Raw genomic sequence first — 27,829 nt, 5'->3', positions numbered from 1 at the left:
TGACATTGTATGCTTTCAGAAACCCAGGTATCTTCCTTGGTTCCACCTCCACATTCCAAACTCTTGCTTCCAAATATTTATGACATCTGATGGGACCGGTTTGGGGAAAGAAGTATGTCACTGGAGAGACCCTGACATTTAGGTTTTATTATCTCATTGGCAGCAGTGACATCAGTCCGAGTCACTGAATATCCAAGAGGCTTGTCCATGCTGCCTCTTCTCCCCAAATCACATGTGTTTGTTTAAAAAGGACCCTGCTTTGCTATCTCCTCATTCCCATTGGTTCCTTGCTTCCTCTTTAAGATTGTCTGTAACCCTGGTGCTCCTGTTTTGATGTGCATAAACCTTACCCTGTGTGATATGTGACTATGTGGACACTGCCTTTTTTTTTCTTTTTTTTTTAATGTTTATTTTTGAGAGAGACAGAGCACAAGCAAGGGAGGGTCCAGAGAGAGAGCATGAGCCAGGGAAGGGCAGAGACAGAGGGAGACGCAGAATCTGAAGCAGGCTCCAGGCTCTGAGCTCTCAGCACAGAGCCTGACGCAGGACTCGAACCCACAAACTGAGAGATCACTACCCGAGCTGAAGTCAGACACTCAACTGACTGAGCCACCCAGGCACCCCTTGTATACTTTTAAATGGGTGAATTTTACAGTATGTGAATTGTACTTAATTACAAAAAAAAAAAATTTAAAGTATGGAAAATTATGTCTGTAATTTACTTCTAAATAGTTCAAGAAAAAAAGTACTTTTCTTGCAAATTTTCTGTAAATTTTTTTAAAAATTTATTTACTGATTTCGAGAGAGAGCGCGCACACATGCGCACAAATAGAGGAGGAGCAGAGAGAGAGGGAGACACAATCCGAAACAGGCACCAGGCTCCAAGCTGTCAGCACAGAACCCGACGCAGGGTTTGAACCCATGAGCCATGAGATCACGACCCGAGCCGAAGTCGGGGCCCAACACTGACTTTTTAAATTAGGAAGGAGCAAGCATGATGGTGTGCTGGCTCCTTTACCTCCTGGTGTTTCCTTTCCTGGTTTGGTCTTCCTAAGTCTCCGCTTCTCATCCTCGGACTTTGGTCTGGCATCGCCACGTGTAATTTTGCCCCAGAAAGTTCCATAGCAAGCACAGAAGACCGTGGCCTGTCTTGTGCCTGAAACAAGAAACCCTTGGCCTGTGATGTGCCTGACTTGGTTTGGGACACCCTGATGCTGGATGGCCACTCTCACTGGCTGCCTGTATCTCAGGCCCTGTTTGAGATGTCACCCTTTCTTCCAACCAGGGGCTCTTCATGTCTCTGTCCTAGACATTCCCTTTCCAGGGTCAGAGTAGTCCCACTCCAACCCCCAGGTTATAGAAAAATAGCAGCTCTGGTTTCTGGAAAATTCTAGAACCTTCCCTTCCTTTCTCTGTGGAAGCAAAGGGGAAACTTCAAAGCATGACTGAACAGAAAGCAGGTGTTCCAACACTCAGAACCTCCATGATGGGATAGCAGTTAGGGATGGAGAAACAGGATGGGTGAAGAACTGTGTTGGATTAGTGGACTTGCTAATGAAAGCCATTCTCGTTGTTTTCTCCCCCTTTGAAATCAGGTGGAGATGTTACTGCAAAAAATATCTGGTTGGCAGAGAGTGTCCTGGATATCCTGACAGAGCAGAGGTAGAGTCTGCCATGATGGGTACAGGTGTGGGCGGCCTGAGAACACCTAGGGTTAGAGAGGGGGAGGGAGGGCAAATGGAGGAATCAAGGGTATGGTATGGCCCAGGGGATTAAGGGGTGGGGAAGAGGTCTTTGCCAAAACATCTCAGAGCCCAGGAAAAACTAGCTTCATCTGATAAGGGTTTATTTTTGATCCAGACCTCCTTGGAATGTTTATCTTTGGGGGGAGACATGGGAGAATGAGCTCAGCAGAGTGGGGCCAGCCAACCACTCGGGCCTGGCAGGTACCCCTTTTCTCCCTTCTGAGGCTCTCCACCCAACAACCCCTGCTGTCTTGAGATGGGAGTGAGGAGGTAACGGGCCCAGGAATTCTGCTCAAGTTTGCACACAGGGCTGGGGGGCTGCGGTGGTAGAGGACGTAAGGGGGACACGCTGGGCTTCTGGCCAGTTCTTTCTTTTTCCCATCAAAGGACCAGAAATTTTATAAGGGCTGTTCCGTATTTGAACTTGTTGGGGGCAAGGCCTCCTCTTGGTCTTCTGTTGCTTGACTTCTGAGTCTGTTTTGTGTGAGGCCACCACAGTAGTCAAATGTCCATATTTCCTGTGGTTCAGAAGAACAGACTTCCTCCCTTATTCACACTTGTTCTGGGCACTGCCCCAGCGGAGAGCTGGGTCAGGTGCCGTGCAGCGCCACCTAGTGCCCTGGGCTGGGCTCTCCTCTGCGGCTCCGGCTCGGGCACTTCCATTGGTGCCGATGCACAGCCTGGGAGATCCTAGCACTTTCTTGCAGGGTGTCTGTGCCTGTCTGGTGTCCTGGGTCCAGTGGTCTCACTTTCTTTTTCTCTTTATTACCCATCCCAGGACTCAGTTACATTCATCACCTTTGCTGACAGTCTTCCTAAATGATCGTTCTCATTTTGTTTCTGTTCTGGTACTGTAAAGCTGCATTTTCCTCATTTGGGCAGTTGGGAGCAGTCTCCGTGTACAGGTGTCACGTAACTGCCCTACCTTTGCTCCTACCCCACAAAAACTCAAATCTTTCGGTGCAAGTGAGTCCCTAGATGTTTAAAACCATCTTCTTGGGATGCCTGGGTGGCCCAGTCGGTTTCAAGTGTCCAACTCTTGATTTCAGCTCAGTCATGATCTCACGGTCCTGAGATCGAGCCCAGTGTCAGGCTCTGTGCTGAGAGCGCAGAGCCTGCTTGGGATTCTCTCCTCCCTCTGCCCCTCCCCCACTCACATGCGCACTGGCTCACTTGCTCTCTCAGAAACAAAACAAAACAAAGTCTTCTTCCACATCTCCCCTTCTCCCTCCTCCCCAAGTGTTTCTAGGGCCATGGAATTAACAGGTAGCACATGGGGGAGGGCCTCCCCATTGTCCTTGGATTCTGCGTTCACTCTCTGAAAGGAAAAGACCAGAGTCTTTTAATTAGGTGTCTTGAGCACTTTTCCGGAATCAGGATGTTGCCTGGTTGGCTTAATTAAACTTGTTTCTCTGGTTCCCTGGCTTCCAGCAGGGGTGCCAAAGGCCTTATAAGTACTTGCTTGAGAGAGATAGCTCCCAGTTTTGGCACTTTGAGACAGCATTGGAGTTTTTGTCCTCTCCCCGCTGTCTTTCTACCCTTTTGAAAGCAGCAGGGAGCACATTACCCCCTTTCCCCAGGGAAATTTAAAAACTCCTGAGGAAATAGGCTTTGCCATCCAAAATCATGTTCTTCTTTTCAGATTATGATTTAGGGCAGGTACCTCATTGGGAGTGGGAGCAATGGCCAGAGAGCCAGGGAACCCTGTATGGCATGGAGGGCCGCTCATGGCAGGCACAGTGGCAGGGCTGACACAGTGCCCCCTAAAACCGCCAGCGTTCTCAAGGTGTCTTAGCTTCTGGAGGTCCTCGTTTCACTCTGTAAGAACTGCTGGCTTTGGGACACCTCTAGAACCTCTTTCCCCATTCTCTGGGCTGGATAGAAGCTGTAGTTTAATCTCTGTCCCCAGTACCTCGCGTGGTGCTCGGCACATACATGACAGGTGCTCAGTAAATGTTTGAACGAGTGCATCAGTGAGCAAGTATTTGATTGGAAGCTCGATAGTTATGTGAAAAAGAGAGATTGCTTTCAGTCAGCGCTTATCTCCATCGGGCGCCTGGTAGAGTGGTAGGAGCTCGTCCCTACCTGAGCCAGTTGGTAGTCCAAGATGGGTCACGAGCAAATAGTCAAGAAATCAAAGATCCTCCTCCCAGTGTCAATCATTGGACATTTCTGAGGCCCCAGAACCAAGTGTGGGCGTGAACTGGGAGGAGGAACAAGTCTGGACAGAGCGCAGATGCCAGGTGTTTCCTCCCCAACCCCCCCCACCCCCCTTCTGCAGGGAATGGGTGTTGAAGAGCAGCATCCTCATCGCCATGGCTGTTTACACGTACCTCCGCCTCATCGTCGACCACCACGGAACTGCCCAGCTCCAGGCCCTGCGGCAGAAGGAGGTGGACTTTTGCATGTCGCTGCTTCGCGAACGGGTGAGGGCTAAGACTGTGGGCAGGTGAACCCTAGGATGGGACACCTGTGTAAGTTTTGTGAGCTGACCTAGGCTAGAGATGTCATTTTGGGGAGATGGGGATGGTTCAAGGCCTGGTGTTTTTCCATCATTCCGAAACAGAGCAAGGGAGAAGGTGGGAATCTGCGTGGAGCAGCTCTGGCTCCAGGAACTGCTGTCCCTGGAGGAGGGATTTCCAGGCCCTCTTCATGGACACTGTTGTATACCACAGACCCTGGCTGCCCATTATTATGCAACCCCCCCACACCTGGGTGATGGCCGTGGTCAAGCGGGATTATGAACTGTCCACTCCGAGATCTCCCAAGAGAGGTCCCAGAGCTCTGATCTCGAATGCAGTAGCTACTCCCCATATGTGGCAACTTAAAGTTAATCAAAATTAAATTTAAAATTGAGTTCCTTAGTTGAATTATCTACACACATTTCAAGTGCTCATTAGCCACCTGTGGCTGATGGTGACCCTTTTGGACAGCACAGAGATGGAGATCATTTCCATTACCATAGATTGTTCTGTTGGACAAGGGGAGTTTGGGGAAAGGTGTTTGGGGCTTAGCTTGCCTGTCCTGTCCTTTTGGAATTGTAGTCTCTCGATCTGGGTCAAAACCATCCTGGGAGGAGAGAGGAGTAGATTCATGTGGAAGTCAGCAGGGCTTCAGTAGTTACCAGTAACCTATCCTCCTTATGTCCATCCCCGGCTTCCAGCTCTCTCCCCCAAGCAGCTGGGAGCCAGTCCTTTGGTGCCAGAAGAAATCCTCTGGTCCCTTCGGCCCTCTTTCCTTCCTTCCCTAGAACGAGCTGCTCCTTGGTCCTCCCTGCAGCAGGTAAATTATCCGTGTTTTCATTCTCTCTCCTGTCCCCCCTCCCCTCATCAAGTTCATGGAATGTTTGATGATTGGCCGGGACCTCGTACGACTACTTCAGAATGTTGCCAGGATACCAGAATTTGAACTGCTTTGGAAAGATATTATCCATAACCCTCAGGCCTTAAGTCCTCAGTTCACAGGTAAGGAAGGGCCAGGGCATCCTGCCCTTGAGAGGTGGGAGTTCGGAGTATGTGCTGAGTGAATCAAGAGGGCAGAGGCTGGAGGGTAGGAGAGGCTTTGGCAGCCAGAAATAGGGAGCTTGGGACAGGGCAGGCTTTGCCAAGTACAGCTGGATGTGGGGGTGGCAGAGGTCCAGAGCAATTCTTAGGGTTCCCAGACAGCCCCTGCCTAGCAGACTGCTGCTGCCATTGGTCCCAAGAAAAAACTGAGGCAGAGCCGTGATCCTCCTCCTCCTCCTCCCCCTCCCCCTCCCCCTACAGCTCTTTGGCTTGGGAGGTGAGCTGATGGCCAGTTTCCAGGCTCACTGGGTCCAGCAGGGGAGTCAGAGGTCAGCTCGTGAGACTGAGTCAGCAGAGGGGCTGGGATTAGCCCTGTAAGAGAGTGCTTCTCCCTGGGATCAGTCTTGCCTCTGAATTCCAAGGATCCAGCCTAGCCAAAATTCTGTTCATGAGAGGGAGTCTTGTGTGCCTCTCCCTGACAAGGTCCTTTTGAAAGCTGTTTTCCCTTTTCAGGGTCCCTCCCCACCTCCAACACGCACGCATGTGCACATGGAAACAGTTGTCTGAGCCCTGGAGAGTCAGGAAAGAAGGGGAAGGTCCTGGTCCTCCTTTATATTGTATTGCTCTTATATCGGACATGTGTTGAGTTGTTTTGAGTGCTTACGTGTGCTAGACACGTGTGTTGATTCATTTAATCCTCAGGACAACCCTGTAAGATGGATATTTTACTTTCCATATTTACAGATAAAGAAAATGAGGCTCAAGGAGATTAAGTAATTTGCCCAAGGCCACACAGCTAGTGAGTGTCAGAGGCAGGATTTGGATCCAGGTCTGTCTGACTCCAGAGCCCGTGCCTATACCACAACCACATTAATCCCAGGACCCAGGGATGGGACCATAAGGAGCAGAAAGAGAGGCTAGGGTTTCCCATGTTTTCCCCTAACTTTCCCACATGTTGCCAACTGGATATTGTGAGTAGGGGGCTCTGAACGGCCAGGAACAGAAAAGAAGTAATATATCTGGGTCCTGGGGATGGTGGTTGGTTGGAGCAGAACATTCAGATGCTGATTAGAGCCCCCGCTTGTATCTGTGCTTGACCTCTCTTGGTCTGGTCTTAGAGTTTCCCCATGAGCAAGACCACTGGCCATAAGTACCTGGCCCAGGTTCCCCACCTGCCTTCTACTCCTTCTGGAAGGTCCTCAGGCTTCTCTCTTTTCTCTTCCCTTACATACTTGGTCCAGGTATCCTGCAGCTTCTTCAGTCCAGAACATCCCGAAAATTCCTGGCATGTCGTCTAACCCCAGATATGGAGACTAAGCTCCTCTTCATGACCTCCCGGGTAAGCTAATCTTTTGCAGCAGGAGCAGAAGCTGCAGGTTAGCTGGGCTTCTTCCTCCAGCCTGCAGATGCATTACCGTTGAGTGCTGGCTGGCAGAGTGGTGGCCAAGTGGGTACCCGATCTACCTGGCATTGGGCAGGTGCTATGAGCTGGGGATACAGTGTTCAGTAAAATAGGTATAGTTGGAGCTCTTGTGAAGCTTTCAGTCTATCTAAAACCATCGCTAAACCAAAAATTGTACCCAAATTATGTAATTCACAAATGTGAAATGTGTGTAAAAGCGTATAGAGAGGTGTTCATTCTGGAAAACCCACCATTCCTATGGCCACATGTGAATTCTCAGGAAGAGCTTTGGCCTGGTGGTTTCCAAACATGGCTGAGTTCTAGCAGGATCGGGTGAGCAGCATGTTAAATATACATGTCCCAGGATCCCAGTCTCCCACATGATCTGATTGAGGAATCTATGTTTGTTTAACAGAGTTTCCAGGCAGCAGCTCCTCTACGGCCAGTCTGGAGTTGGGGAGCCTTCTGGCCTAGTCTACTTTTGGTTTCCTGAGTCATCCAGGAGAACCGCGCAGATCTGTGCTATCCCATGTAGTAGCCACCTTCGGGTTGCGGTTTAAATTAGTTAAAGCTAGGGCCACCTGGCTGGCTTAGTTGGTAGAGCATGTGACTCTTGATCTCAAGGTAGGGTCTTGAATTCAAGCCCCACGTTGAGCGTTGAGCGTAGGGATTACTAAAAATAAATGCCAAAAATAATTTAATAAGTAAATTAGTTAAAGCTAGGTAAAATAAAAGATTCCGTACCTCAGTTGTGGTTCAGTAGCCATCATCATTGCAGAAAATTCTATTGGACAGTGTTGGTCTAGACGTATCTTTCTTTTTAGCCTTTCTGCTCTCTGCTTTGGTTGAATTTGGGGAATAGAAGAGGAAAACCAGATTTCGGCTCTTACTCAGTGTTGCTATTTGTAACCACGTTAGAGTCTGACTGGGGGAAGGAATTGCTGCAAGAAGCTTTGGAGGGTCTGTGTACCTGGGATAGTGACCCTTTAGTCACTCGACATCAGAAAGCTTTTGGTCAGCTTTCTGTCAGGCTCAGTCCTTGTTCTCGAGGAACACTCCTTGCTGGCCACAAGGGGCTCGCGAAAATAAGAAAAGATAAGAAAAGTGCTTACAACTGGAGCCTCAGTGACTGGAACAGGAGGAAGGAACCGAAACCCAGCTGCAGTCACAGTTGGGGGCAATTGGGACATTAGGTTGGTGGCAGGAACGAAGGCAACCCTGGCACAAGACGTGAGTGAGGAAGGTTCTTGGCAGCTTTTTTCAGTCGAGGAAGATTTAAATCAGCAAGTCTTCCTTTGGGAAGGAAGGTCTCTCCTGAGAAGAAAATGTGAGTTAGCGAATGAGTTGAAGCACAAGATGGAGGTGTAGGTCACGCCTAGTGCTGAGCGGTCCTCCCGTTCCTCCGCCCGAGACCCCGCCCTTCCTTCCAAGTTCCTCCAGCGCCCCCTTCCTCCAGGTGCGGTTCGGGCAACAGAAGCGCTACCAGGATTGGTTCCAGCGCCAGTACCTGTCAACCCCAGACAGTCAGTCTCTGCGCTGTGACCTCATCCGCTACATCTGTGGGGTTGTCCACCCTTCTAACGAAGTGCTGAGTTCAGATATCTTGCCCCGATGGGCCATCATCGGCTGGCTCCTGACAACGTGCACGGTGAGGGGCTGGGCTGTAGGGTGGAGGCTCTGGGGTGGTGAAGGGTCCTCGTCCCTTGAGTTTCCCATATTTCCTTGCTTCTTCCTGACTCTTGGCCTCCTGACCCTTACCCAGCAGTACCCCTTCCTTCACTTCTTCCCGCTGAGTGTCAGCCTTTGTCCTGCTTAGGTTTGTCCCTCTGGAAGTTGACTACACTCAGTATTTCCCATCTGGGTTTGTGGTTGGATAGGTTCTCTGTCTTTACTGCTGGTCCCCAAGCCCAGATTTCTGAGGCCTCCCTATCTTTACTTTTAGCTCCAAGAACCATGTGTGGTTACTCCTCTGAATGGCTCCTTCCTCAGATTCAAGGCTTGTCTCAGACCTTCACTTCCTAGGCTTTTGGCATCAGCTTTGGATACTTGTGCAAACCAGGGGAGCCATTTCTTTCTCAGCATGTTCCTATCTGTTCCTTAGCTAGGGAAGCTCCAAACTGTCTGCTCTCTGGCTTCTACCTTCTGACCTCTTCCAACAGAGTTCTCCTCCCCCTGTTGACTGGGTCCTCGGAATGTGCTGATTCAGACACAATCACAGGCTGTTCCTAGGGGTCCTTCAGCCGGGAATGTGCCCCAGGAGCCCAGGAGGGGGAGCCTAGGCCCTGGTCTGAGTGCTGTGTCAGCTAGGCCCCGTCCTCCTTTTCTAGGAGCAGGGATGTGTTCTTCTGGACAAACGAACGGGAACCCAGGCCAATCCCTGGCCCCTTGGTCGGTGAGACCATGGCCAGTCTCATTCGTATGCAGACTTGGGTGCCCCTCACCCCTGGAGGCTTCTGTCTGTCTCACTAGGAACTGAATTTATTTCTTAGATGCACAGCCATGTGAACCCTGGAGGCTGCCTTGCGCTTGTGCAGGAAAGGGAGCTGTTTGATGAAACCAGCCCTTCTTTCTCACCTCTCTCTTCCAGTCAAATGTCGCTGCCTCCAATGCCAAGCTGGCTTTGTTTTACGACTGGCTGTTCTTTAGCCCAGACAAGGATAGCATTATGAACATAGGTATGTGACTGGGACCAGGCAACACCACCCCCATCTCCCAGGCCACTGCCTAGTCTCGGTGACGGTGGTCATAAACCTCAGGGCAGCGTCGGGGGAGACAGCTTATCTGGGAGCAGTTCGATTGTTCCTCACCAGTGCGCCCTTGATGTAGAAGGAAGATTGCTTTTGTGAGGCCAAGCACTCACTCCCTCTCTTTTGCCCTAGAGCCTTATGCTTGGGGCTCCGGTGGAGTGGCCTAGGCAGAGAGCTGTGCCGCACCCTGCTTTTCCTCTCCCACCACCTCCCTCTTCTAAGCCGGATGCTGGACAAGGGAGATGAGGGCTAGGAGCTGTTTGGGGTTGTCCGCTTTTGGGTCTGCTCAATGGGAATAGGGGGTAGGGATACAGCTCTCTGGAACTATTCCTGTATTTTGATGCCTTGTTTCATGGAATTGAGGATAGACTACCTGAAGTGGGGACCCTTTAATTCTCCCTTCTCCAGAACCAGCCATCCTGGTCATGCACCACTCCATGAAGCCACACCCAGCCATTACTGCCACACTCCTGGACTTCATGTGCCGTGTAAGTGTGTGTCCCCTTCACCTTACAGGTTTTCCTAGGGCCCTTCATTGTGGGAGCAGCTGTAATCATAGGTCCTGCCCCCAAGTCAGTGAACACTCCCCTTCCCTATTCCCGCCATCTCCGGTGGGATCTTTCCATGTCTCCATGGGCTTTCTCGACTTCAAGGATAATGACTTAAGGTAGAATCTGGTCTCTCTGAGGCCAGGTCTAGTAAGAATTAACCATGGTAGCAGCTTGGAATGGTCAGGACCATTCCAGACCTTTCTGTAGTCATACTCCCCAGTGTCTTCTGATCAAAACTGAAGCAGCTTTTTAGGTCTGGTTCAGCAGAACACTCTGGATGGCAAGTCATGTGCTCATTCTCCCCTCCCTTCCCTTCCAGATCATTCCCAACTTCTATCCACCCTTGGAGGGCCACGTGCGACAGGGTGTCTTCTCCTCCCTCAACCACATTGTGGAGAAACGGGTCTTGGCGTAAGAACTTCATGTGCCCATAGGCAGGTGGGAGGAAGGGTTGTTTTCTCTTGTGTCCCTAAGCCAGGCACATTCAGAAAGTGTCAGACCACTGCTGAGCCTTTTCTCTTGACCGTTATGGAGCGTACCGGCTCCGCCTCAGACTGCTAGGAATATGTCCTCTTGACTCTTAGAGAAATTTCTGTCTTCCCATCATATCCCAAGGCTCTGAGCATGGCCCAGCTTTACTGGTTGGTCGTAGACCTCTCTCTCTAAGTGCACGCCGCGTTAGAAGTGAGGAGCTGCAATGTGGACCTTCATTCGTGTCCCCCACCCCCCCCACCAGGCATCTGGCTCCCCTGTTCGACAACCCCAAGTTGGATAAGGAGCTGCGGGCAATGCTGAGGGAGAAGTTCCCTGAGTTCTGCAGCTCACCCAGCCCTCCTGTGGAAGGTATGGAACCCTCCCTTCCGTCACCTGTTAGAGACGCCCAGGGCTCTCAGCCGTCTAGGCTGTCTCCCCAGTGCGGGTCTCCACCTCTGTGACTGTCCGGTTCAGGTTCTCCTTCCCCACTTTCTCTTTTGACGTGTTTATGTGTTGTCTTCTCTGGCTCTCCGTCTGTCTCATCCTCCCTGACTCTTGCCGACCTCCCTTGCTCCTCAGCGCCTGTTTCTTCTCTTACTAAATAGCCTCCCCTCCCCCTCCACAGGGAAGGCTTTGGTGGGATGTGTGTCTGCCTCCCCTCTCTCTGCGCCCCGGCCCCTGAGGACAGGGGTCATGTTGGGTCTCAGGTCTTGCTCCCGGTTACACACGCACACGCCCTTTTGTGTTTGGGGGTGAGGCTGAAGCCAAGCAGAGCTTCTCAACTCGGTTTTGAAGCGAAGAGCCCTTGGGACTGTCCCTGGTCTCACCTATTTGCCGACACGAGCAAAGCACAGCGGTCTCTTCCCTTGCCGTTCTTGCTCCTGGCAGAAACCCCTGCACGTCGTGGAAGGTCGTGGGGACGAGAGGGTGTCCTTCCAGGGTCTGTCATGCCCTCAGGTCATGAACTCCCTGTAAGCCCACCTGCTCCCCAGCCTCCCCTTTCCAGGGTGTCAGCCATGTCACGTCACAGGATGCCTTGTTTCTTTCCTCCCAAGTCAAACTTGAGGAGCCGGTTTCCGTGGAGATGGACAACCACATGTCGGACAAGGATGAGGGTTGCTACGACAACGCGGAGGCAGCCTTCAGTGACGACGAGGAGGACCTCAGCAGCAGAGGTGCGTGCGGCAGCGAAGGGGCTTGGGTGGTGTCGGCCCCGAGGGGACCAGGTGGCGGGAGCGGCCTGGCCTCTGTGGACTCGGCCCCCAGGTTAGTTGTGTCAGCAGGGTTACTAGACGGGACTCCAGGGCACGGAGCCCTGCCCTCGTTTGCTCCTGAGCCTGGGTGTGCCCACATGCGGGGAACGACGCTGCGGGGCCCCTGCACGCCCGGCGTGTGGGGCTGTCCCTGTGGCTGGTGTCTGGGCAAGTGACTGCCTTCGTGAATCCCCCCTCCAGGAAAGAAGAGGGAGTTCCGCTTCCACCCTATCAAGGAGACTGTCGTGGAGGAGCCAGTGGATATCACCCCGTATCTCGACCAGCTGGATGAGTCCTTAAGGGACAAAGTGCTCCAGCTCCAGAAGGGGAGGTGGGTGCAGGTCCTGTCCTCAGGCTCGGGAGGCCGAGCCCCAGCCTCCTCCCTGGTACTGAGTGGGGGGCCCGGGCGTGGGGTGGGGGGCAGTGGGGGCTCCGGGGGTGTGCCTTCTGCTGTTAGGTTGTGAGGTTCCCCGTTCCCCAGCACCTGTTTCTCGCTCCATGGTTTTGTTTTTGGTTTGTTTTTATCCTTTTAATGTTTATTTTTGGGAGAGAGAGTGCAAGTGGGGGAGGGGCAGAGGGAGAGGGAGACAGAATCCGAAGCAGGCTCCAGGCTCCGAGCGGTCGGCACAGAGCCTGACACGGGGCTCGAACCCACAAACTGTGAGATCATGGCCTGAGTCGAAGTTGGATCCTTAACCAACCGAGCCCCCCAGGCGCCCCAACTCCACAGGTTCTGGGGAGCCCCCGCTGGTGCCCCAACTCCACAGGTTCTGGGGAGCCCCCCCAGGTGCCCCAACACCACAGGTTCTGGGGAACCCCCCCGGGCGCCCCAACTCCACAGGTTCTGGGGAGCCCCCGCTGGTGCCCCAACTCCACAGGTTCTAGGGAGCCCCCCCAGGTGCCCCAACACCACAGGTTCTGGGGAACCCCCCCGGGCGCCCCAACTCCACAGGTTCTGGGGAGCCCCCGCTGGTGCCCCAACTCCACAGGTTCTGGGGAGCCCCCGCTGGTGCCCCAACTCCACAGGTTGTAGGGAGCCCCCCAGGTGCCCCAACACCACAGGTTCTGGGGAACCCCCCCGGGCGCCCCAACTCCACAGGTTCCAGGGACAAGAGCCTCTGAGCACCAAAGCAGGATGGTGGGCATTTCCCTTCTCTTAGGGCCTCTGCCTGGACAGCAGTAAATTTTGCCCTAAAGCCTGCCCCCACCCACGCCTGGATTCACACAGGCCTCCTTTGTTTTGTCTGTGCGTGAGTGTGCTTTGCTGGGTGTGTGTCCTGCCCTCTGCTGTCATGTACGCCCCTGCGATCTCCTCTCCATCCCGCACTGCAGTGACACCGAGGCCCAGTGTGAGGTCATGCAGGAAATCGTGGACCAGGTTCTGGAGGTGAGGAGAACCGACCCCCCCCCCCCCCCCCCCCGCCCCCGGCCAAGGAGGAAGCAGCCCAGCCCGCCCAGAGTAGAACTCCGAACTCCCCACCCGAGCATCTGACTCTTTCCTTCCCGTCTCCCACACGGGTCCCCTCTGGTGGGCCAGGGCCTGTTGGTCCTGGAGGTAGCAGCAGATGAGTGCAGTGGCTCTGGGTGGTGGGGCAGTAAGGCTTGGGTCAGGTGGTGAGAACCTTCCTCCTCTGTCCCCACCCAGGAAGACTTTGACTCAGAGCAGCTGTCCGTCCTTGCTTCCTGCCTGCAGGAACTCTTCAAAGCCCACTTCCGAGGGGAGGTGTTGCCTGAGGAGATCACTGAGGAGTAAGGCATCTCTCTCCTGACCCCTCCACCACCCACAGGCTTCTGGGAGCCAGAAGTGTGCTCTTGGAGCCCCAGTCCAGGAGGCATCTTGCTGTGGACGGAGCAGAGATGGAAGAAGAGATGGAAGAGAAACCATCTCTTCACTTGTTTCGTTTGTTCGTTTTTAAATTTTATTTTCAAGTAATCTCTACACCCCTGTGTGGGGCTCAAACTTAAAACCCCAAGCCCAAGAATCATGTGCTCTGCCGACCAAGTCAGCCAGACGTCCCTCTCTTCACTTATTTTTAGTCTCAACGTGTGCCCGTTCACTTAAGGATTTCTTTTTGCCTGCTGAACGCAGAGCACGGGACAGTGGCCCCTAGCGCCTTTTCCTGGGTGCCCTGCTGCTGCTACTGAGCCCAGGGGCCCCAGCCCTTGCTGCTTTAGGTGGGATTGGACCCTTGCCTGGGTCTTCCCTGAAGGGCAGGAATCTCTTTTTTTTTTTTTTTTTCTTTCTTATGTTCATTTATATCTGAGAGAGAGCACAAACCAGGGAGGGGCAGAGAGGGGGGGGACAGCAGTGAGCCCAATGCAGGGCTTGAACCCACAAACTGTGAGATCACGACCTGAGCCAGAGTTGGACGTTTAATCGCCTGAGCCACTCAGGTGCCCCAGAAATCACATTTTCAATGACAGCCACAACGCAGACTGTGGTGCTTGTTAGGAACCTGTTTTCTCTGTAGCAGTAGGAAGTTAACCTTTGGTCAGGACAGGAGCGGGCTGGCATCTAGCCTCCATAACATCTGCCTGCAGCCCACCTTCTCCACTCGCGTGGACCCTTAGATGTCACCCCCCTCCTGCAGGTCCCTGGAGGAGTCTGTGGGAAAGCCTCTCTACCTAATATTTAGGTAAGGACCCAGCCGTCGGGGGCACTGCCGTGCTGTCATCCCTCTTCACCAGGCATATGCCTCTGTCCTGGGGTAATGGGTCTCCCTTTCCAGAAGGAAGGGGTTTGCAGGGGGCACAGACACGCCTCTCCAGAAGTTCCACAGGAGAGTCTGCCCACGTCAAGTTCTGTCCTTCCCTCCCGTCTGTCACATCCAGGAACCTGTGCCAGATGCAGGAGGACAACAGCAGCTTCTCTCTGCTTCTGGACCTCCTCTCCGAGCTGTATCAGAAACAGCCCAAGATTGGCTACCACCTGCTGTACTACCTGAGGGCCAGGTGGGTAGGGGCCTCCCCTGGGTGCGCTGACTCCCCCGCCGCAGCCGTCATCACCGGGGCCTTCTGTGTGTTTGGGTGTTCTCTGATGACAGCTTTAAAGTACATCATTCCGTGGGTTTAAGTATATTTGCAAAGTCCTACTATTGCTATTGGTTACTTTAGAACACTTCCGTCACCCCAAGACAAATGTGTGTCCCACTTAGCAGTTACCTTTCCATTGTCCCTTTCGCCTCACCCCTGTTGATCACTGCTCTGCTTTTTGTCTTTATAGATTTACTTTTTCTGTGTATTTCTTATAAATGGAATCCTACAACGTGTGATTTTTCGTGACTGGCTTTTTTCACTTAGTGTAACGTTTTAGAGGGTTATCCCCTTCGTAGCACGGATTGGTACTTCATTTCTGTTTGTGACCAAATACTGTTCCTCTGCATAGACACACCACGGTCTATCCATTCACCTGTCAGCGGACGTTGGTTTGTTTCTGCCTTTTTGTCTGTTGTGAATAGAGACGCTCTGAGCATTCACGGACACGTTTTTACCTAGACATGTGTTTTCAGTTTCCCGGAGTGTAAGAGTGGAACTGTGGGTCAAACGCCACCCCTAATTTTAAATTTGTGAGGAATTGCCTGACAGCAACCGAGTTCCAGTGTTTCACGTGCACCCCAATACTTGTTGTTATCTGGCTTTTCGGTCACAGCCGTCCTGATGGGTGTGAAGTGATGTCTTGTTGTGGTTCTGATTTGCATTTTCCTGATGGTTGATGATGCTGAGCATCTTTTTGTGTGCTTGTTATTAGCCATTTGCATATTTTCTTCGGAGAAATGTCTCTTCAGATCCTCTCCCATTTTTTTTTAATGTTTATTTTTGAGAGAGAGAGAGAGAGAGAGAGAGCGAGCATGAGTGGGGGAGGGGCAGAGAGAGAGGAAGAGAGACAGGATCCTAAGCAGACTGTGTGTGGAGAGCAGAGAGCTCGATATGGGGCCTGAACTCACAAACTGTGAGCCTGAGCCAAGTAGGATGCTTAACTGAGTGAGCCACCCAGGTGTCGCTTCCTTTCCTATTTTTTTAATTGAGTTATTCATCTGTTTATTGTTGATTTTTTAAAGAGTTTTTGTTTTTTGGGGGGTTTTTTTGTTTTTGTTTTTTAATACTATGGATACGAGTCCCTCGTGAAACATCTGGTTTGCAAATATGTTCTCATTCTGCAGGTTGTCTTTTTCACTCCCTTGATGGCACCCTTTGAGACACAGAAGTTTTACGTGTTGTTGAGTCATGTTTATTTTTTTTTCTGTCACTTGGGCTTGTGGTATCTTGCAGATTTACTCCTGTGTTTTCTTCCAAGACTGTGGTTTTCAGTTCTTATGTTCAGGCCTATAACCTCTTCTCAGTTGCTCGTATGTGATGTGAGGTGGGGGCCTGCCTGTGTTCCTGCCTTCGTTGCTCGGCTTTCTGGCCTCATCTGAGCCCTGTCCTGTGTTCGACGGTCACCAGTTGGCAGCTTCACTGTGTGTGGTCAGCGCCCTGTCGGGAGCACTGAGGAAGGCAGGAGAGGGCCACGAGACAGACTTGCCCAGAGCATCAGGGGCAGCAGAGGGGTTCCGGGGCGGGGTGGGGGGTGCGACTGAGGGGACGGGCTGCTGGCTCAGGCCCAACTGGTCTTGCAGCAAAGCCGCTGCTGGGAAGATGAACCTGTATGAGTCCTTTGCCCAGGCCACCCAGCTGGGCGACCTGCACACCTGCCTGATGATGGACATGAAGGCCTGTCAGGAGGACGACGTGCGGCTGCTGTGCCACCTCACACCCTCCATCTACACAGAGGTCAGTGTCTGCTGGGCTCTGGGCGCGGCTGCGCAGGGCAGGCTCACGACACCATGTGCCTCATTGCATACGACCCTGACCCTACTTCACCCACCCCTGCTGGCTCGATGGGCCTCCCGCTGTTAAAAGTTACAAAATGTCTCCTCTTCTGTGCCTTGTGGTGTGAGATGTGGTCTGGGCCTGTACACTTGGCTTCCCAGCTCCGGCCACACCCTCTGGACCCAGCACAGGTCCCCCAGCCGCAACCACACACACACACTACAGGCCCTCCTGCCATCTGATGGCTCACCCTCAGTTTCTCTCTAGTGGCTCCCAAGGACCACAGCCTTTGTGGTGGAGACTTGCGTTTCCTTGTTCACTCACTGTCTTCTCTAGGAACTGGGACATCGGAAGAGAGGGACACCCTCTCTTCCTCCTCTGGGTGAAGTTCCCAGGCGCAGGGACATCAGGAAACAGGGTGTGGGCGCAACAGGAGGAACTGTGATCTCCCCAGAAGTTGCAGGGGCGGAAGAAGGGGGCATGACCAGCACGCGGCAGTTTCCTCCTCTGCTCCCTCTCAAGAAGGGAAGCCTCTTGCCCCTCGTACACCCCAAACACACTCCGCACCTTCCCTTCTGTGCCTGAGGGCTAGCATAGAGCGGGTTTGTGTTTATTGCCAGACAGGAACGTTTATTTTGTCACCGCTGCAGCTCGGCACTCACCGTCACGTCCACTCCTTTCAGGTTCTGGTTTCATCTCTAGACGGTTCCCCATTCCTTTCCTGACACACACACAGACACAAAGAGAACAAATTTCAGTTCTTAAAGGGTTAGAGTCCTGGCTTCACAGCTGTTGGATCTTTGTTTAGGGACTCGTGTTAGGACCCCACCATCCTGCTTAACCCTGCCATCCCCTGAGCATGCGGGAAGAAAGGGGGTGGATTATGAGGTACAAGCCAACGGGGGCACCCTGGACTCCTGCCCCAGCTTCTGTCTTTTTCTGTCCAGTTTCCAGATGAGACCTTGCGGAGCGGCGAGCTGCTGAACATGATCGTGGCTGTTATTGACTCTGCGCAGGTGCACAAGAAGCTCTCATCGTGGGAAGCCAGCTGACGGGAGCCAAGGCCTTGGCTTGCACCTGTGTGCACTTCAGGCCGGGGGTGGGGGGGGGGGGGGCGGCTAGCAGGGAAGGGGACCCCCCTGGGAGGCAGGCTGGGCTCATTCTCTGTATTATCTGGACACTCCAGTTCCACAAGGAAAGTGAGAAGGTGGTGTTTTTTGTTTGTTTGTTTGTTTGTTTGTTTCTTCCTTCGCTCTCAGCTGGCCTTCCCCTTGGCGCAGGGTGCAAATAATCAGGCCGTTGGCCTTCCACTGTGCACAGACCCCGGGAGACTGCAGCTTTGCTAATGCGTTCTCATACTGAGCTCGGGTCCATTTCTGCCCCTCGTCGCCACTCACTTGCCCCATTCAGGAGAGAAGAGCCCTTCTTTCTTTGCCTTTCTCCTAGCTACACTCTGTCCCACAGTTCTGCCTCCCAGCCCTTCCCTCCTCCCCAGGCACAGGCTGGGATGGGTCGGGGCCCAGACTCGAGCCAGGGAGACAAGTTGCCCTTCTCCCTCTGTTATCTGGGCGTGGAAACCACTTTAATGGTTTGTTTGTTTGTGTGTTTGTTTGTTTGTTTTTTAATGTTTTGCCTCCAAACAGGCCTATTGCTCTTTACCAGCCCCTTTATCCTTCAGATACCCCAGCATCCATCATTCATCCCCAGCCCTTTAAACTAGGTTTTCATTTCCCCTGGTTTTTCCCTGTGTGAGGCCTCTTGCTTCTCCCTCCGTACTAGCTTCCTGGCCTCTTTTAGAACCAATGGGTTTTGCCTTCTTCCTCCCCGTCCTTAGCTCCAGGAGCTGGTCTGCCATGTGATGATGGGGAACCTGGTTATGTTTCGAAAGGACTCAGTCCTCAATATTCTCAGTAAGTGAGCAGACCCCTTCAGACACCTGGGGGAGAGAGGCGTGGCAGCCCTGGGTATTTCCTAGTAACAGCGGAGCTGACTCTGGGGCTGTGGATGGGGTGGACCATCACTGTGCCCTGCTGTGTGGTCTTGGGCAGTGTCTCTGGATCTGTTTCTTGCTTAGGCTGTGGGAATACAGAAGCGATACGAAGTCTTTGAAAATAACACTTTGTGTGGAAAGGGAGACTAACTGCAGCGTCAGGGTCACTGTCCTCACCTGCGTACCAGCCCTCCTTGGGATGCTGGTAGTCTGTGGATTAGCCCTGTGTGTGTGTGCTAATGAGAGAGAGAACGCACCCCTTTCTCTGTCCCCTGCAGTCCAGAGCCTGGACTGGGAGACCTTTGAGCAGTACTGTGCCTGGCAGCTCTTCCTGGCCCACAACATCCCCCTGGAGACCATAATCCCCATCCTGCAGCACCTCAAATACAAAGGTGAGTAGGGTCGCGGGCAGGGAGAACTGGGGGAGGGACGGGGCAAGGCTGGGGCCCCACCGCTGCCCCTCCAGAAGGCGAAGTGCTGAAGGCCAGGCTCCCTGTCGGTCACCTCCGCTCTTCGGGGGTGTCCTGCAAGCCGGCCCACGCCGTGCCAGGCAGGAGCCAGGGGCTCGGGAGCAGGGACGGGTTGTTCTACCCTGGAAGACCATCCTTGCTGCTTTGAGTGGCGGTGGACTGGGGGATGGGAGACGTGCTAGGACTCTCCCTGGAATTCCGCCGCCCTCTCAACAGCCTCTGCCCCCCACCCCACCCCACAGAGCACCCAGAGGCCCTGTCTTGCCTGTTGCTTCAGCTCCGAAGAGAGAAGTGAGTTCTACTCGCGGGGACTCTAGCTCCCAGTCACGGTGTCCCCAAAGTAGCCCCCGTGCAACGGGCTCCTGTCCTGCTCCTTCAGGAAGCCGGCCACACTTCTTCCTGTTGTGGACATCTGCTGTTCTGCCCTTCCCCCACAATGATTTACAACCAAGCAGCTCCCCTGGGATCCGGGCTTCCTCTCGACTTTGCACCCCTGCCCACCGGGAGCTGCCCTGGGAGGAGGGGGTGGGGTGGGGACCGGACATCCCTGTTTCCTGCTCCCCATCCCCCCCTCTCCTGAGGCCCCGTGGAGGAGGCCCCTCCACCCTCCAGTGCTGGCGCTTTCCCAGCAGCTGTGGGTCCGTTCCCTCCTATCTCTTGCCCACCTTCCACCTTCTCTGCTCTGTCCTGAGAGATTAGAGGTGGTACGGAATGTCCTTCGGGAAGTGGGCAGGTTGGGGGCTGTGGCTCGCCAGCCTCTCCCCAGCGCCTTGTCGGGCTGAATACCGTTCTGTCCTTTGGCTTCCCTGGCCCGTTTCCCGACTGTTCTGGGCAAGGTGGGGGGGGACTCGGTGAGCCGCTTCCCCAGCACGTGCCAGCTACCACCACAGAAACCGCAGAATCACGTCTGTGTCCTGGCTCGGCAAAGCACGGAACCAGCATTCCTGGGCCCGGAGAGAAGAGGGAGAGGGCGTGGGAGCAGGAAGCTGCAGACTCGGGTGGGGTTTGAGGGCTGAGGCTTGGGGAATAAGTAGGCAGGAGAGAGCAGGGGTTCCTGAGCACCCCCCACCCACCCCTCTCGCGCACCCAGGCCCAGCGAGGAGATGGTGAAGATGGTGCTGAGTAGGCCGTGCCACCCGGACGACCAGTTCACCACCAGCATCCTGCGGCACTGGTGCATGAAGCATGATGAGCTGCTGGCTGAGCACATCAAGTCCCTGCTCATCAAGAACAACAGCCTCCCACGCAAGAGGCAGAGGTAGGGCCCGGGGCTGCCGTCCGCCTGGCTAGGGGTGACACCTGGCGGCCTGGAGCTGCATGGTCCAGGACGGCCCCCTCCCCGCTTGGCCCGACGCCCTGTGGCTGGCCCCTGTTCTGCTCCGGCCTGCCCCTTAGGGGCTGCCTCGGGGTGGCGGGGTGGAGAGGGTGTCCCACTCCCCTCGAGCTCAGACTCTGGCCGCGCCACTTCCTGCAGCCTGAGGAGCTCCAGCAGCAAGCTGGCCCAGCTGACCCTGGAGCAGATCCTGGAGCACTTAGACAACCTTCGTCTCAACCTGACCAACACCAAGCAGAACTGTATGCACCACAGACCCCCGAGCCTATCGTGCATGGCACTGCCCTGGCTCGGGCCGGCCCTCGAAGGCCCTCGAACGGGTGGGGGTGGGGGCCGGAGAGCCGAATGAGCTCCGGCCCTCTCACTGCCCCTCCGTCCCTGCTCTCCCTCTTCCCTCCAGTTTTTAGCCAGACCCCGATTCTGCAGGCCCTGCAGCACGTGCAGGCAAGCTGTGATGAGGCCCACAAGATGAAGTAAGGCTCCTGGCACTTCTGGCCTCGGGAGGCGGTGGGAGGCCCAGGGGAGGAAGCCTGCTGGGGATGAAGATTCAGTGACCAGCGAGGGCAACAGGCCCGGGCAGGGGGCAGGAAAAGAGGCTGGGAGGAGTGTGCTTGAGGGCGCCTTCTTCTTTCCCTCAGGTTCAGCGATCTCTTCTCCCTGGCTGAGGAATACGAGGACTCGTCCACCAAGCCACCCAAGAGCCGGAGGAAAGCAGCTCTGTCCAGCCCCCGCAGCCGCAAGAACGCCACCCAGCCGCCCAACGCCGAGGAAGAGTCCGGCTCCAGCAGTGCCTCCGTGAGCACCCCCGCCACCGTGCACAGCAGCCACAGTGGGAGCAGGTGCGGTTGGGGCCAGCAGCTGCCCAGGCTAACGACACCCCCCACCCCTGAAATCTCTTTCAGGAGGAAGAAGACGCAAAACCGAAGCCCACCAAGCGGAAACGGAAAGGGTCCTCTGCAGTGGGGTCTGACAGTGACTGAGGCCCTGTGTCCCCCATCCCACCCCTGGTCAGACTGCCCTCCTCCCCTTGGTGATTCAGAGGTTAATAAGGGCTGGGGAGATGGTGGGGAGACGCTCTGTCCCCCAGCCCAAAGTTCACCTGGTGGGAAGGACGCGCTGCCTCCTCTGGCTCAGCCTTGAGAAGCCGCCGTGCAGCCCCAGCCCCTGCCCCCTTCCTCTCCAGGGGCCTCCGGTCCCATCACACTGCTGCTCCTACCCACTCACATCCCGCTGAAGCCAGAGGCTGCGGGAAACCTGGCCCGTGCGGGTCTTCCACCCCTGCCCCTCCCCAGCCTCCCAAAGAGAAGAGAAATGGCAGATGGGGCTGCTGGCCAGAGAGGCCAGGTATGGGAATGAAGAAAGGTGTGTGGGTGCCCCTTCCCACGCTACCCATCAGGCCCTGGTTTGCCCTGAACACGCATTTCATAGTTGCCCTCTGTCCTCCTGTGTGCAGTGGGCATTTCGTCACTGACATGGTCCACCTGCCTGTTCTTAACATGGGGCGGGTGCCGCAAGAGTTCAGGCGGGGACCAGAGAGGGAGGCCGCGGCCCTACCGGCCTAGAAGCTTGTGTTGACCTGATGTTGGCACCCCAGGCGGGGCCAGAGCCCTGGGACTCCCTAGAGGGAGCCATGTCCACAGAACTGTCAAATGGTCCTATTTCCTTGGCTCTGTCTGTTTTGTTTTGTTTTGTTTTGTTGGCAGAGATAATCGCGTTTTAAAAGTTTTTAAATGACAATAAAACAAGCCAGAACCTCATTTGTGCTGGAGTAGCTGCCCCCACTTACCCTGCGCACCTACAGGGCGTCCCTCTCCTTTGTGGCCCCGCAAGGTCCCCTCTTGCCTTCCTGCCCACCCCTTTGTCTGGAGCAAGAGGAGTTCTGGCTTCTACACTGCCCACCTGCCCATTCTCCCTGCTGACGTGGGCTGTGAGCCGGGCCCTGACCTGTCGGGGTACCATCTCCCTACCTGCTGAACTCCGCCCCTCCCTGCGCCTCTCTCCTCGGCACAAGTATTTGTCCGGTTGAGTAGGTCTATGTGGTCACCAAGTACCGGAGGACGGCTGGGGGGTGAGGGGTGCCCCAACTCGGATTCTGAAGGACCGAAGTGCGCCTAGTGACAGCACTCACATCCCAGAGAGAAAGGACCCTCTTTGTTCCACGGTCTGGCCACTTGCCCATCCGTGTGTCCCCGCAGAAGAGAGCCCCTTGGCTGGCCGGGAGGCAGACTGAGGAGGGAGGAGTGACGTCTGGGTGGAGGACAGATCCCGCCTTCAAACTGGTCTGTTACCAATCCAGTCTCCCCTCCCTCAAAGCTAACTACTCCGGCCTCTCCACCCCCGCCCCCCATCCTTCCCGTTTCCTCCTCCCCAATTAAAACCTGGATGGAAAGCATTCACTGGCCCCAGTTACTGGCGCCCTTGCCCGAAGGGAGGGGCCTCCGCCGTCGCCCCTCCAGAGCGCGGGCCGTCCGGGCCCCCAGCCATCCCCTGACGCCGCTGCTGGCGCCGGGGGAGGGCTCGGGTCAGGCCCGGAGGCCCGAGTTCCTCGGTGTGTCTGGGGAGACGCTGGGGCGGCCTCGGGCCGGGACGCTCTGTGGGAGAAAACCCGGCCCCGGGAGGGTGTGGGTTCCCGGCCGTCGGGGAGCGAGCGCGGGGCCGCCCCCCACGCACCTCCCGGCCTCGGCTCCGCGCCCGTGGTGGGGGTGGGGGGGCGGGAGCGGGTGGGAAAGGGGCGTGTGCCTGCGCACGCGCGCTCCCGGGAAGGCGAGGTCTCCGCGCAAAAGCGAGCGGCCCCAGTTTTCGGGAGGGAGCGGCGGCGCCGAGCGGAGGACGAGGGCGTCATGGCCGGGCTCCTGCTGCTGCCGCCGCTGCTGCTGCTGCTGCTGCGGACGCTGCACATCTGGCCGCGGCTGCGCTGGCTAGCGGCGGACTTGGCCTTCGCGGTGCGCGTCCTGCGCTGCAATCGGGCTCTCCGGGCGCGCGCCCTGGCCGCGGCCGCCGCCGACCCGAGGGGCCCCGAGGGGGGCTGCAGCCTGGCCTGGCGCCTCGCGCAGCTGGCCCGGCAGCGCCCCGCGCACGTCTTCCTCATTCACGGCGCGCGACGCTTTAGCTACGCGGAGGCCGAGCGTCAGAGCAACCGGGCTGCGCGCGCTTTCTTGCGCGCGCGGGGCTGGGACGCGGGGCCGGGCGGCGGCGCGGGGAACGAGCGGGCCGGCGCCGCGGCCCCTCTGGCCCCCGGGGCCACCGTGGCGCTGCTGCTCCCCGCCTGCCCGGAGTTCCTGTGGCTCTGGTTCGGGCTGGCCAAGGCCGGCCTGCGCGCGGCCTTTGTGCCCGCCGCCCTGCGCCGGGGTCCCCTCCTGCACTGCCTCCGCAGCTGCGGCGCGCGCGCGCTGGTGCTGGCGCCAGGTGAGGCCGGGACTGCAGAAGGGGCCCAGCTGGCTCGCAGGGGCTTGGAAAGGGTGCTTGGGGATATGAGGCTTCGGCTTTGCGAAGCGACGGGGCTGCGTCTTCGGTTCCCAGAACGGTGACGGAGGATGCGCACCCTTCGCCCGGAGGAGTGAGGGGGTGGGGAGGGGCGAGGGCGGCGCAAGCGGGCTGTGGGGTGGGGAGGCATTCTGGGCCGCCGAGCTTTGCCTTCCCACCCCATCCAGAGCTCCTGGAGTCCCTGGAGCCTGACCTGCCGGCCCTGAGAGCCATGGGGCTCCATCTTTGGGCTGCAGGCCCCGAAACCCGTCTGGCCGGAATCAGCGATGTGCTGGCGGAGGCCTCAGCCGAAGCGGATGAGCCGGTGCCCGGGTACCTATCTGCCCCCCAGAGCGTAATGGACACGTGCCTGTACATCTTCACCTCCGGCACCACGGGTGAGCACGGGACACCAGACTCCCCTGCCAGAAACTAAGGCAGAGAAAGGCAAGACACTGGGAACGGGAGCCGTGGCCTCAACTCCCAGGCCACTCCTCCACCCCCCTCCCCGGGCCCATCCCAAGATCCCAACCACGACTGCGACTGCGTTCGCTTCTGCCGCGCTTCCTCATTTCTCCACCTCCCTGAACTTCCCGCCATTTCCCCGACAGCTTGGCATCAGCTTCAGCCTTGCCTCTTTACCCAGCAGGGGCTGAGGGAGGCGGGGCCTGGAGCTCAGACCGTTCCACCCATCTCCCCCATCACCCACAGGCCTCCCCAAGGCTGCACGGATCAGCCACCTGAAGATCTTGCAGTGCCAGGGTTTCTACCAGCTGTGCGGTGCCCACCAGGAGGATGTGATCTACCTTGCCCTCCCGCTCTACCACATGTCTGGCTCCCTGTTGGGCATCGTGGGCTGCCTGGGCATTGGTCAGTCTCTCCCACTCCCACCTCGACCCTCCCCAAACTTCAGTCGTCCAGCAAACTTTTTTTTTTCCTAGCAAACGTTTATTTAAGTACCTGTTGTGGTACGCTCACCTGGGGACACTTCCAGACGAGGGAGGAGGCAGAGGTCTCCTCTCCAAGAGCTCCTGCTACAATGGAGAAGCATCACCCGCACAACCCAGACACTGAGGAACTAGGGAGGCCTCCAGACTCCACGTGGGGGAAGGGGGGTTAAGGGCCGAGCATGTCAGCCCAGGGAGAAGCAAATGGAGAAGAAGGTTGGGACTTGGGGGCCTAGGCATACAGGATGCACTGTTTGGGGACAGGAAGCAGGGAAAGGGCATTAACCTCTCTGGGGCACCGGAGGGAAAGCAGGAGGGCCACCTTGGGCTGCTGTTGACCGTCCCAGCAGGGCCTTCCCGGAAGGACACTGCAGTGAAGGCTGGTGTCCCCCCACAGCCCTCAGTCTCACCTTCCTTCCTCCCTTCTCTCCCCACCTCTGGCAGGGGCCACAGTGGTGCTCAAGTCCAAGTTCTCAGCTGGCCAGTTCTGGGACGACTGCCAGCAGCACGGGGTGACGGTGTTCCAGTACATCGGGGAGCTGTGCCGATACCTTGTCAACCAGCCCCCGGTGCGTGGGCACATCCTGGGCAGAGCTGCCGCCACCGGGCAGGGAGATGGGCAGCTGGCAGGAGACATTGGGACGCCTGCCTGGGGGCTGGACGAGAACGGCAGGCAGGGTGGGGTGAGGGGCCTGGGATGCCGGGGCTTCCCTTTTGGGAGCTGGCATCTTGCTGTTGAACCTTCTGCCCATCTCCCCTCATCTCAGAGCCAGGCGGAACGGGGGCATAAGGTCCGACTGGTGGTGGGCAGCGGGCTGCGCCCGGACACCTGGGAGCGTTTTGTGCGGCGCTTCGGGCCGCTGCAGGTGCTGGAGACGTATGGCCTAACGGAGGGCAATGTTGCCACTTTCAACTACACGGGCCAGCCAGGTGCTGTGGGGCGTGCTTCCTGGCTTTACAAGGTAAGGGGTGGGGGAGGAGCTGGAGACCCCGTGGAAGGTGGGGCTGGCAGGGAGGGGCTCGTGCAACTGAAATGACCCAGTGCCGGGGTCTCCCTTCCCCCAGCATGTCTTCCCCTTCTCTTTGATTCGCTATGATGTCACCACAGGGGAGCCGGTTCGGGACACCCAGGGGCACTGTGTGGCCACATCTCCAGGTTGGTGCTCAGGTTGGTGGGGGGGGGGGGGGGGGTGCAGCCGGCAGAGGGTTGGGAGGAGAGTGGGGTGAGGGGCCAGGAAGCTCTGGGCGAGGTGGACAGCTCCCCCTGACCCCAGCGGCTCTGCAGGTGAGCCTGGGCTGCTGGTGGCCCCGGTGAGCCAACAGTCCCCCTTCCTCGGCTATGCTGGGGGACCAGAGCTGGACCGCGGGAAGCTGCTGAAGGACGTCTTCCGGCCTGGAGATGTTTTCTTCAACACTGGGGACCTGCTGGTCTGCGATGACCAAGGCTTTCTTCGCTTCCATGATCGTACTGGAGACACCTTCAGGTATCTGTCCAGGACACCCTGATTCCTATCCTGGACATTTGACCTCTGTGACCCAAACCCCCTAAACCTAACTCCCTAACTCCCACCCAAACCCAGCCACTCACCCGAGCTTTCCTCTCAGACCTTGTTCCCTGTGACCGTCTGGCGCCCCGACTGCGTCCTCCCCACACCCCCATAAGGCCCCGACTCTCTGCCCTCTTGCAGGTGGAAAGGGGAGAACGTGGCCACGACCGAAGTGGCGGAGGCCTTGGAGTCCCTGGATTTTGTTCAGGAGGTGAACGTCTACGGAGTTACCGTGCCAGGTGCCAAGACACGGGAGGTGGAGGGCAGCCGGCCTGCCACCCTGGACTGGTGGCACAGGGCACAGGGAACACGAGGCCTCAGAGCGGCTCACCACAACAGCTGCCCTTTCCCCCGACACCACCAGGGCACGAAGGTAGGGCTGGCATGGCGGCCCTGGTTCTGCGTCCCCCCCACTCCCTGGACCTTGAGCAGCTCTACAGCCACGTTTCTGAGAACCTGCCGCCTTACGCCTGGCCTCGATTCCTAAGGCTCCAGGTAATCGAGTCCCCCTGCTCCCACCTCTCAGCTCCTGCACCCGCGGCGGCCAACGGCTTCCAAACCCCACGCGGGGGTCCTTGTGTAGCTCCGTCCCTGGTGGGAAAGAACAGCTCCTTCCTGGATGTGCACTCTGTCCGTCATTCACGCCCCGCCCCGGGCTTGGCTCCTTCTCTGTGACCCCCTATCCCAAACCCTGACCTCGTGCCTCCTTTCCCGGGACCTGCCCCTTGACAGAATTCAGGCAAAGTACCCCTTCCTTCCTTCCTTCAACCCCTTTTGACACCCCTTCCAGGAGTCTCTGGCCACCACAGAAACCTTCAAGCAGCAGAAGGTTCGGATGACAAAGGAGGGTTTTAACCCGAGCGCACTGTCTGACCCCCTCTACGTTCTGGACCGGGCTGGGGGTGCCTACCTGCCCCTCACACCTGCCCGGTACAGTGCCCTCCTGGCTGGGGACCTTCGCATCTGAGAGCCCTCCCCGCCAAGGTGTCAGGGAGCGGCTTTGTGGGGTGGGGGTGTGGCAGGTGCGCCAGGGTTCCCCCGGGGTCTTTTTTATACCAGATTTGTAATCATTATTTTGTAATAAATGGGGCCAGGGCCAATCTCTGATCTGTGGCGTCCGTCTTCCCTGTCGGTGGAACCGCTTTTCGCTCCGACGTTTTCCCCTGGCACAGAGCCACGTACGTCTCTGCCCTGACTTCACACAGGCCCGAGCTCCGTGTCTGGACCTGGGCCTTTTCCTCTCAGGTGACCCCGTGTGATCCTTGTCCTCGGGGAGTCCCTGGCAGATGATGTCTCCCTGTGCTGTGTGTCCCCTCCCAGCTTCACTCCCTGGGGGCTGTGGCGCAGCAGGGGTGGGCAGAGATAGAAACGCTGCCGCCCCCCCCCCCCCCCCCCCCCCCCCCCCCGCGTCTCCACAGGCACGGGTGCGGCTGGGCTGAACAGAGCCAACCAGGGAAAACAGGTTTGATTTTGCGGACAAGGATGCCCTAGACACTTCTCTTAGTGAGGGGAAAGGGTGGGGCCACTCGGCCCCCTAGTTCGGACGATTCTAACTTTATTAAATCCTAATCGAACGCTCCCAGAAGAAGCAGCCCA

At 56.6% G+C, this 27,829-nt stretch overlaps 2 protein-coding genes and 1 long non-coding RNA gene across 7 annotated transcripts in view; 2 read left to right on the top strand and 1 right to left on the bottom strand.

Moving 5' to 3' along the window:
• The window catches only part of INTS3 (integrator complex subunit 3), a 38,848-nt gene extending 16,197 nt beyond the window's left edge, over positions 1–22,651 (top strand). For all 3 annotated transcript variants that reach the window (XM_042924620.1, XM_042924622.1, XM_042924621.1), the window contains 25 exons: positions 1,596–1,662; positions 4,027–4,171; positions 5,080–5,209; positions 6,490–6,587; positions 8,107–8,298; positions 9,238–9,325; positions 9,806–9,885; positions 10,268–10,359; positions 10,685–10,791; positions 11,478–11,597; positions 11,877–12,006; positions 13,008–13,062; positions 13,321–13,424; positions 14,267–14,311; positions 14,508–14,627; positions 16,292–16,445; positions 17,432–17,500; positions 18,319–18,394; positions 18,753–18,866; positions 19,187–19,235; positions 20,035–20,202; positions 20,419–20,519; positions 20,678–20,750; positions 20,916–21,072; positions 21,180–22,651. In XM_042924620.1, coding sequence (XP_042780554.1) covers positions 1,596–1,662; positions 4,027–4,171; positions 5,080–5,209; positions 6,490–6,587; positions 8,107–8,298; positions 9,238–9,325; positions 9,806–9,885; positions 10,268–10,359; positions 10,685–10,791; positions 11,478–11,597; positions 11,877–12,006; positions 13,008–13,062; positions 13,321–13,424; positions 14,267–14,311; positions 14,508–14,627; positions 16,292–16,445; positions 17,432–17,500; positions 18,319–18,394; positions 18,753–18,866; positions 19,187–19,235; positions 20,035–20,202; positions 20,419–20,519; positions 20,678–20,750; positions 20,916–21,072; positions 21,180–21,257 — 2,612 coding nt within the window. In that variant the 3' untranslated portion in view covers positions 21,258–22,651. The remainder of the gene's footprint in view (positions 1–1,595; positions 1,663–4,026; positions 4,172–5,079; positions 5,210–6,489; positions 6,588–8,106; positions 8,299–9,237; positions 9,326–9,805; positions 9,886–10,267; positions 10,360–10,684; positions 10,792–11,477; positions 11,598–11,876; positions 12,007–13,007; positions 13,063–13,320; positions 13,425–14,266; positions 14,312–14,507; positions 14,628–16,291; positions 16,446–17,431; positions 17,501–18,318; positions 18,395–18,752; positions 18,867–19,186; positions 19,236–20,034; positions 20,203–20,418; positions 20,520–20,677; positions 20,751–20,915; positions 21,073–21,179) is intronic.
• On the bottom strand, positions 934–4,750 carry LOC122211456. Its single transcript, XR_006198682.1, has 3 exons — positions 4,239–4,750; positions 4,079–4,123; positions 934–1,156 (listed from the first exon to the last, which is right to left on the bottom strand). It is a non-coding gene; the product is annotated as an uncharacterized LOC122211456 (long non-coding RNA).
• A 385-nt stretch (positions 22,652–23,036) lies between the features above and the next one.
• On the top strand, positions 23,037–27,340 carry SLC27A3 (solute carrier family 27 member 3). 3 transcript variants are annotated; one of them, XM_042924625.1, is made up of 10 exons: positions 23,037–23,682; positions 23,928–24,137; positions 24,451–24,609; positions 25,131–25,255; positions 25,454–25,648; positions 25,752–25,854; positions 25,972–26,170; positions 26,375–26,472; positions 26,598–26,728; positions 27,024–27,340. In XM_042924625.1, exons 1-10 carry the CDS (start codon positions 23,118–23,120, stop codon positions 27,198–27,200), a joined length of 1,962 nt encoding a protein of 653 aa, XP_042780559.1. In that variant the 5' UTR covers positions 23,037–23,117; the 3' UTR covers positions 27,201–27,340. The 3 variants fall into 3 exon arrangements, with proteins under 3 accessions (XP_042780559.1, XP_042780560.1, XP_042780558.1); XM_042924626.1 differs by having other exon boundaries at positions 23,038–23,682; positions 25,752–25,842; XM_042924624.1 differs by having other exon boundaries at positions 23,048–23,682; positions 25,752–25,842; positions 26,041–26,170.
• Positions 27,341–27,829: the final 489 nt, after the last annotated feature.

Source organism: Panthera leo, chromosome F3 (assembly GCF_018350215.1).
Source record: "Panthera leo isolate Ple1 chromosome F3, P.leo_Ple1_pat1.1, whole genome shotgun sequence".
Classification (NCBI taxonomy): domain Eukaryota; kingdom Metazoa; phylum Chordata; class Mammalia; order Carnivora; family Felidae; genus Panthera; species Panthera leo.
This window is presented reverse-complemented; position numbering and strand designations above follow the sequence as displayed.

What these genes read in the sequence shown, in the direction of transcription:
- SLC27A3 (XM_042924625.1), top strand. Translation starts at nt 23,118, where the DNA reads ATGGCCGGGCTCCTGCTGCTGCCGCCGCTGCTGCTGCTGCTGCTGCGG. An exon ending in CGCGCTGGTGCTGGCGCCAG is followed by an intron (nt 23,683 to 23,927) that starts GTGAGGCCGGGA and finishes CACCCCATCCAG; the next exon opens with AGCTCCTGGAGTCCCTGGAG. An exon ending in CTTCACCTCCGGCACCACGG is followed by an intron (nt 24,138 to 24,450) that starts GTGAGCACGGGA and finishes CATCACCCACAG; the next exon opens with GCCTCCCCAAGGCTGCACGG.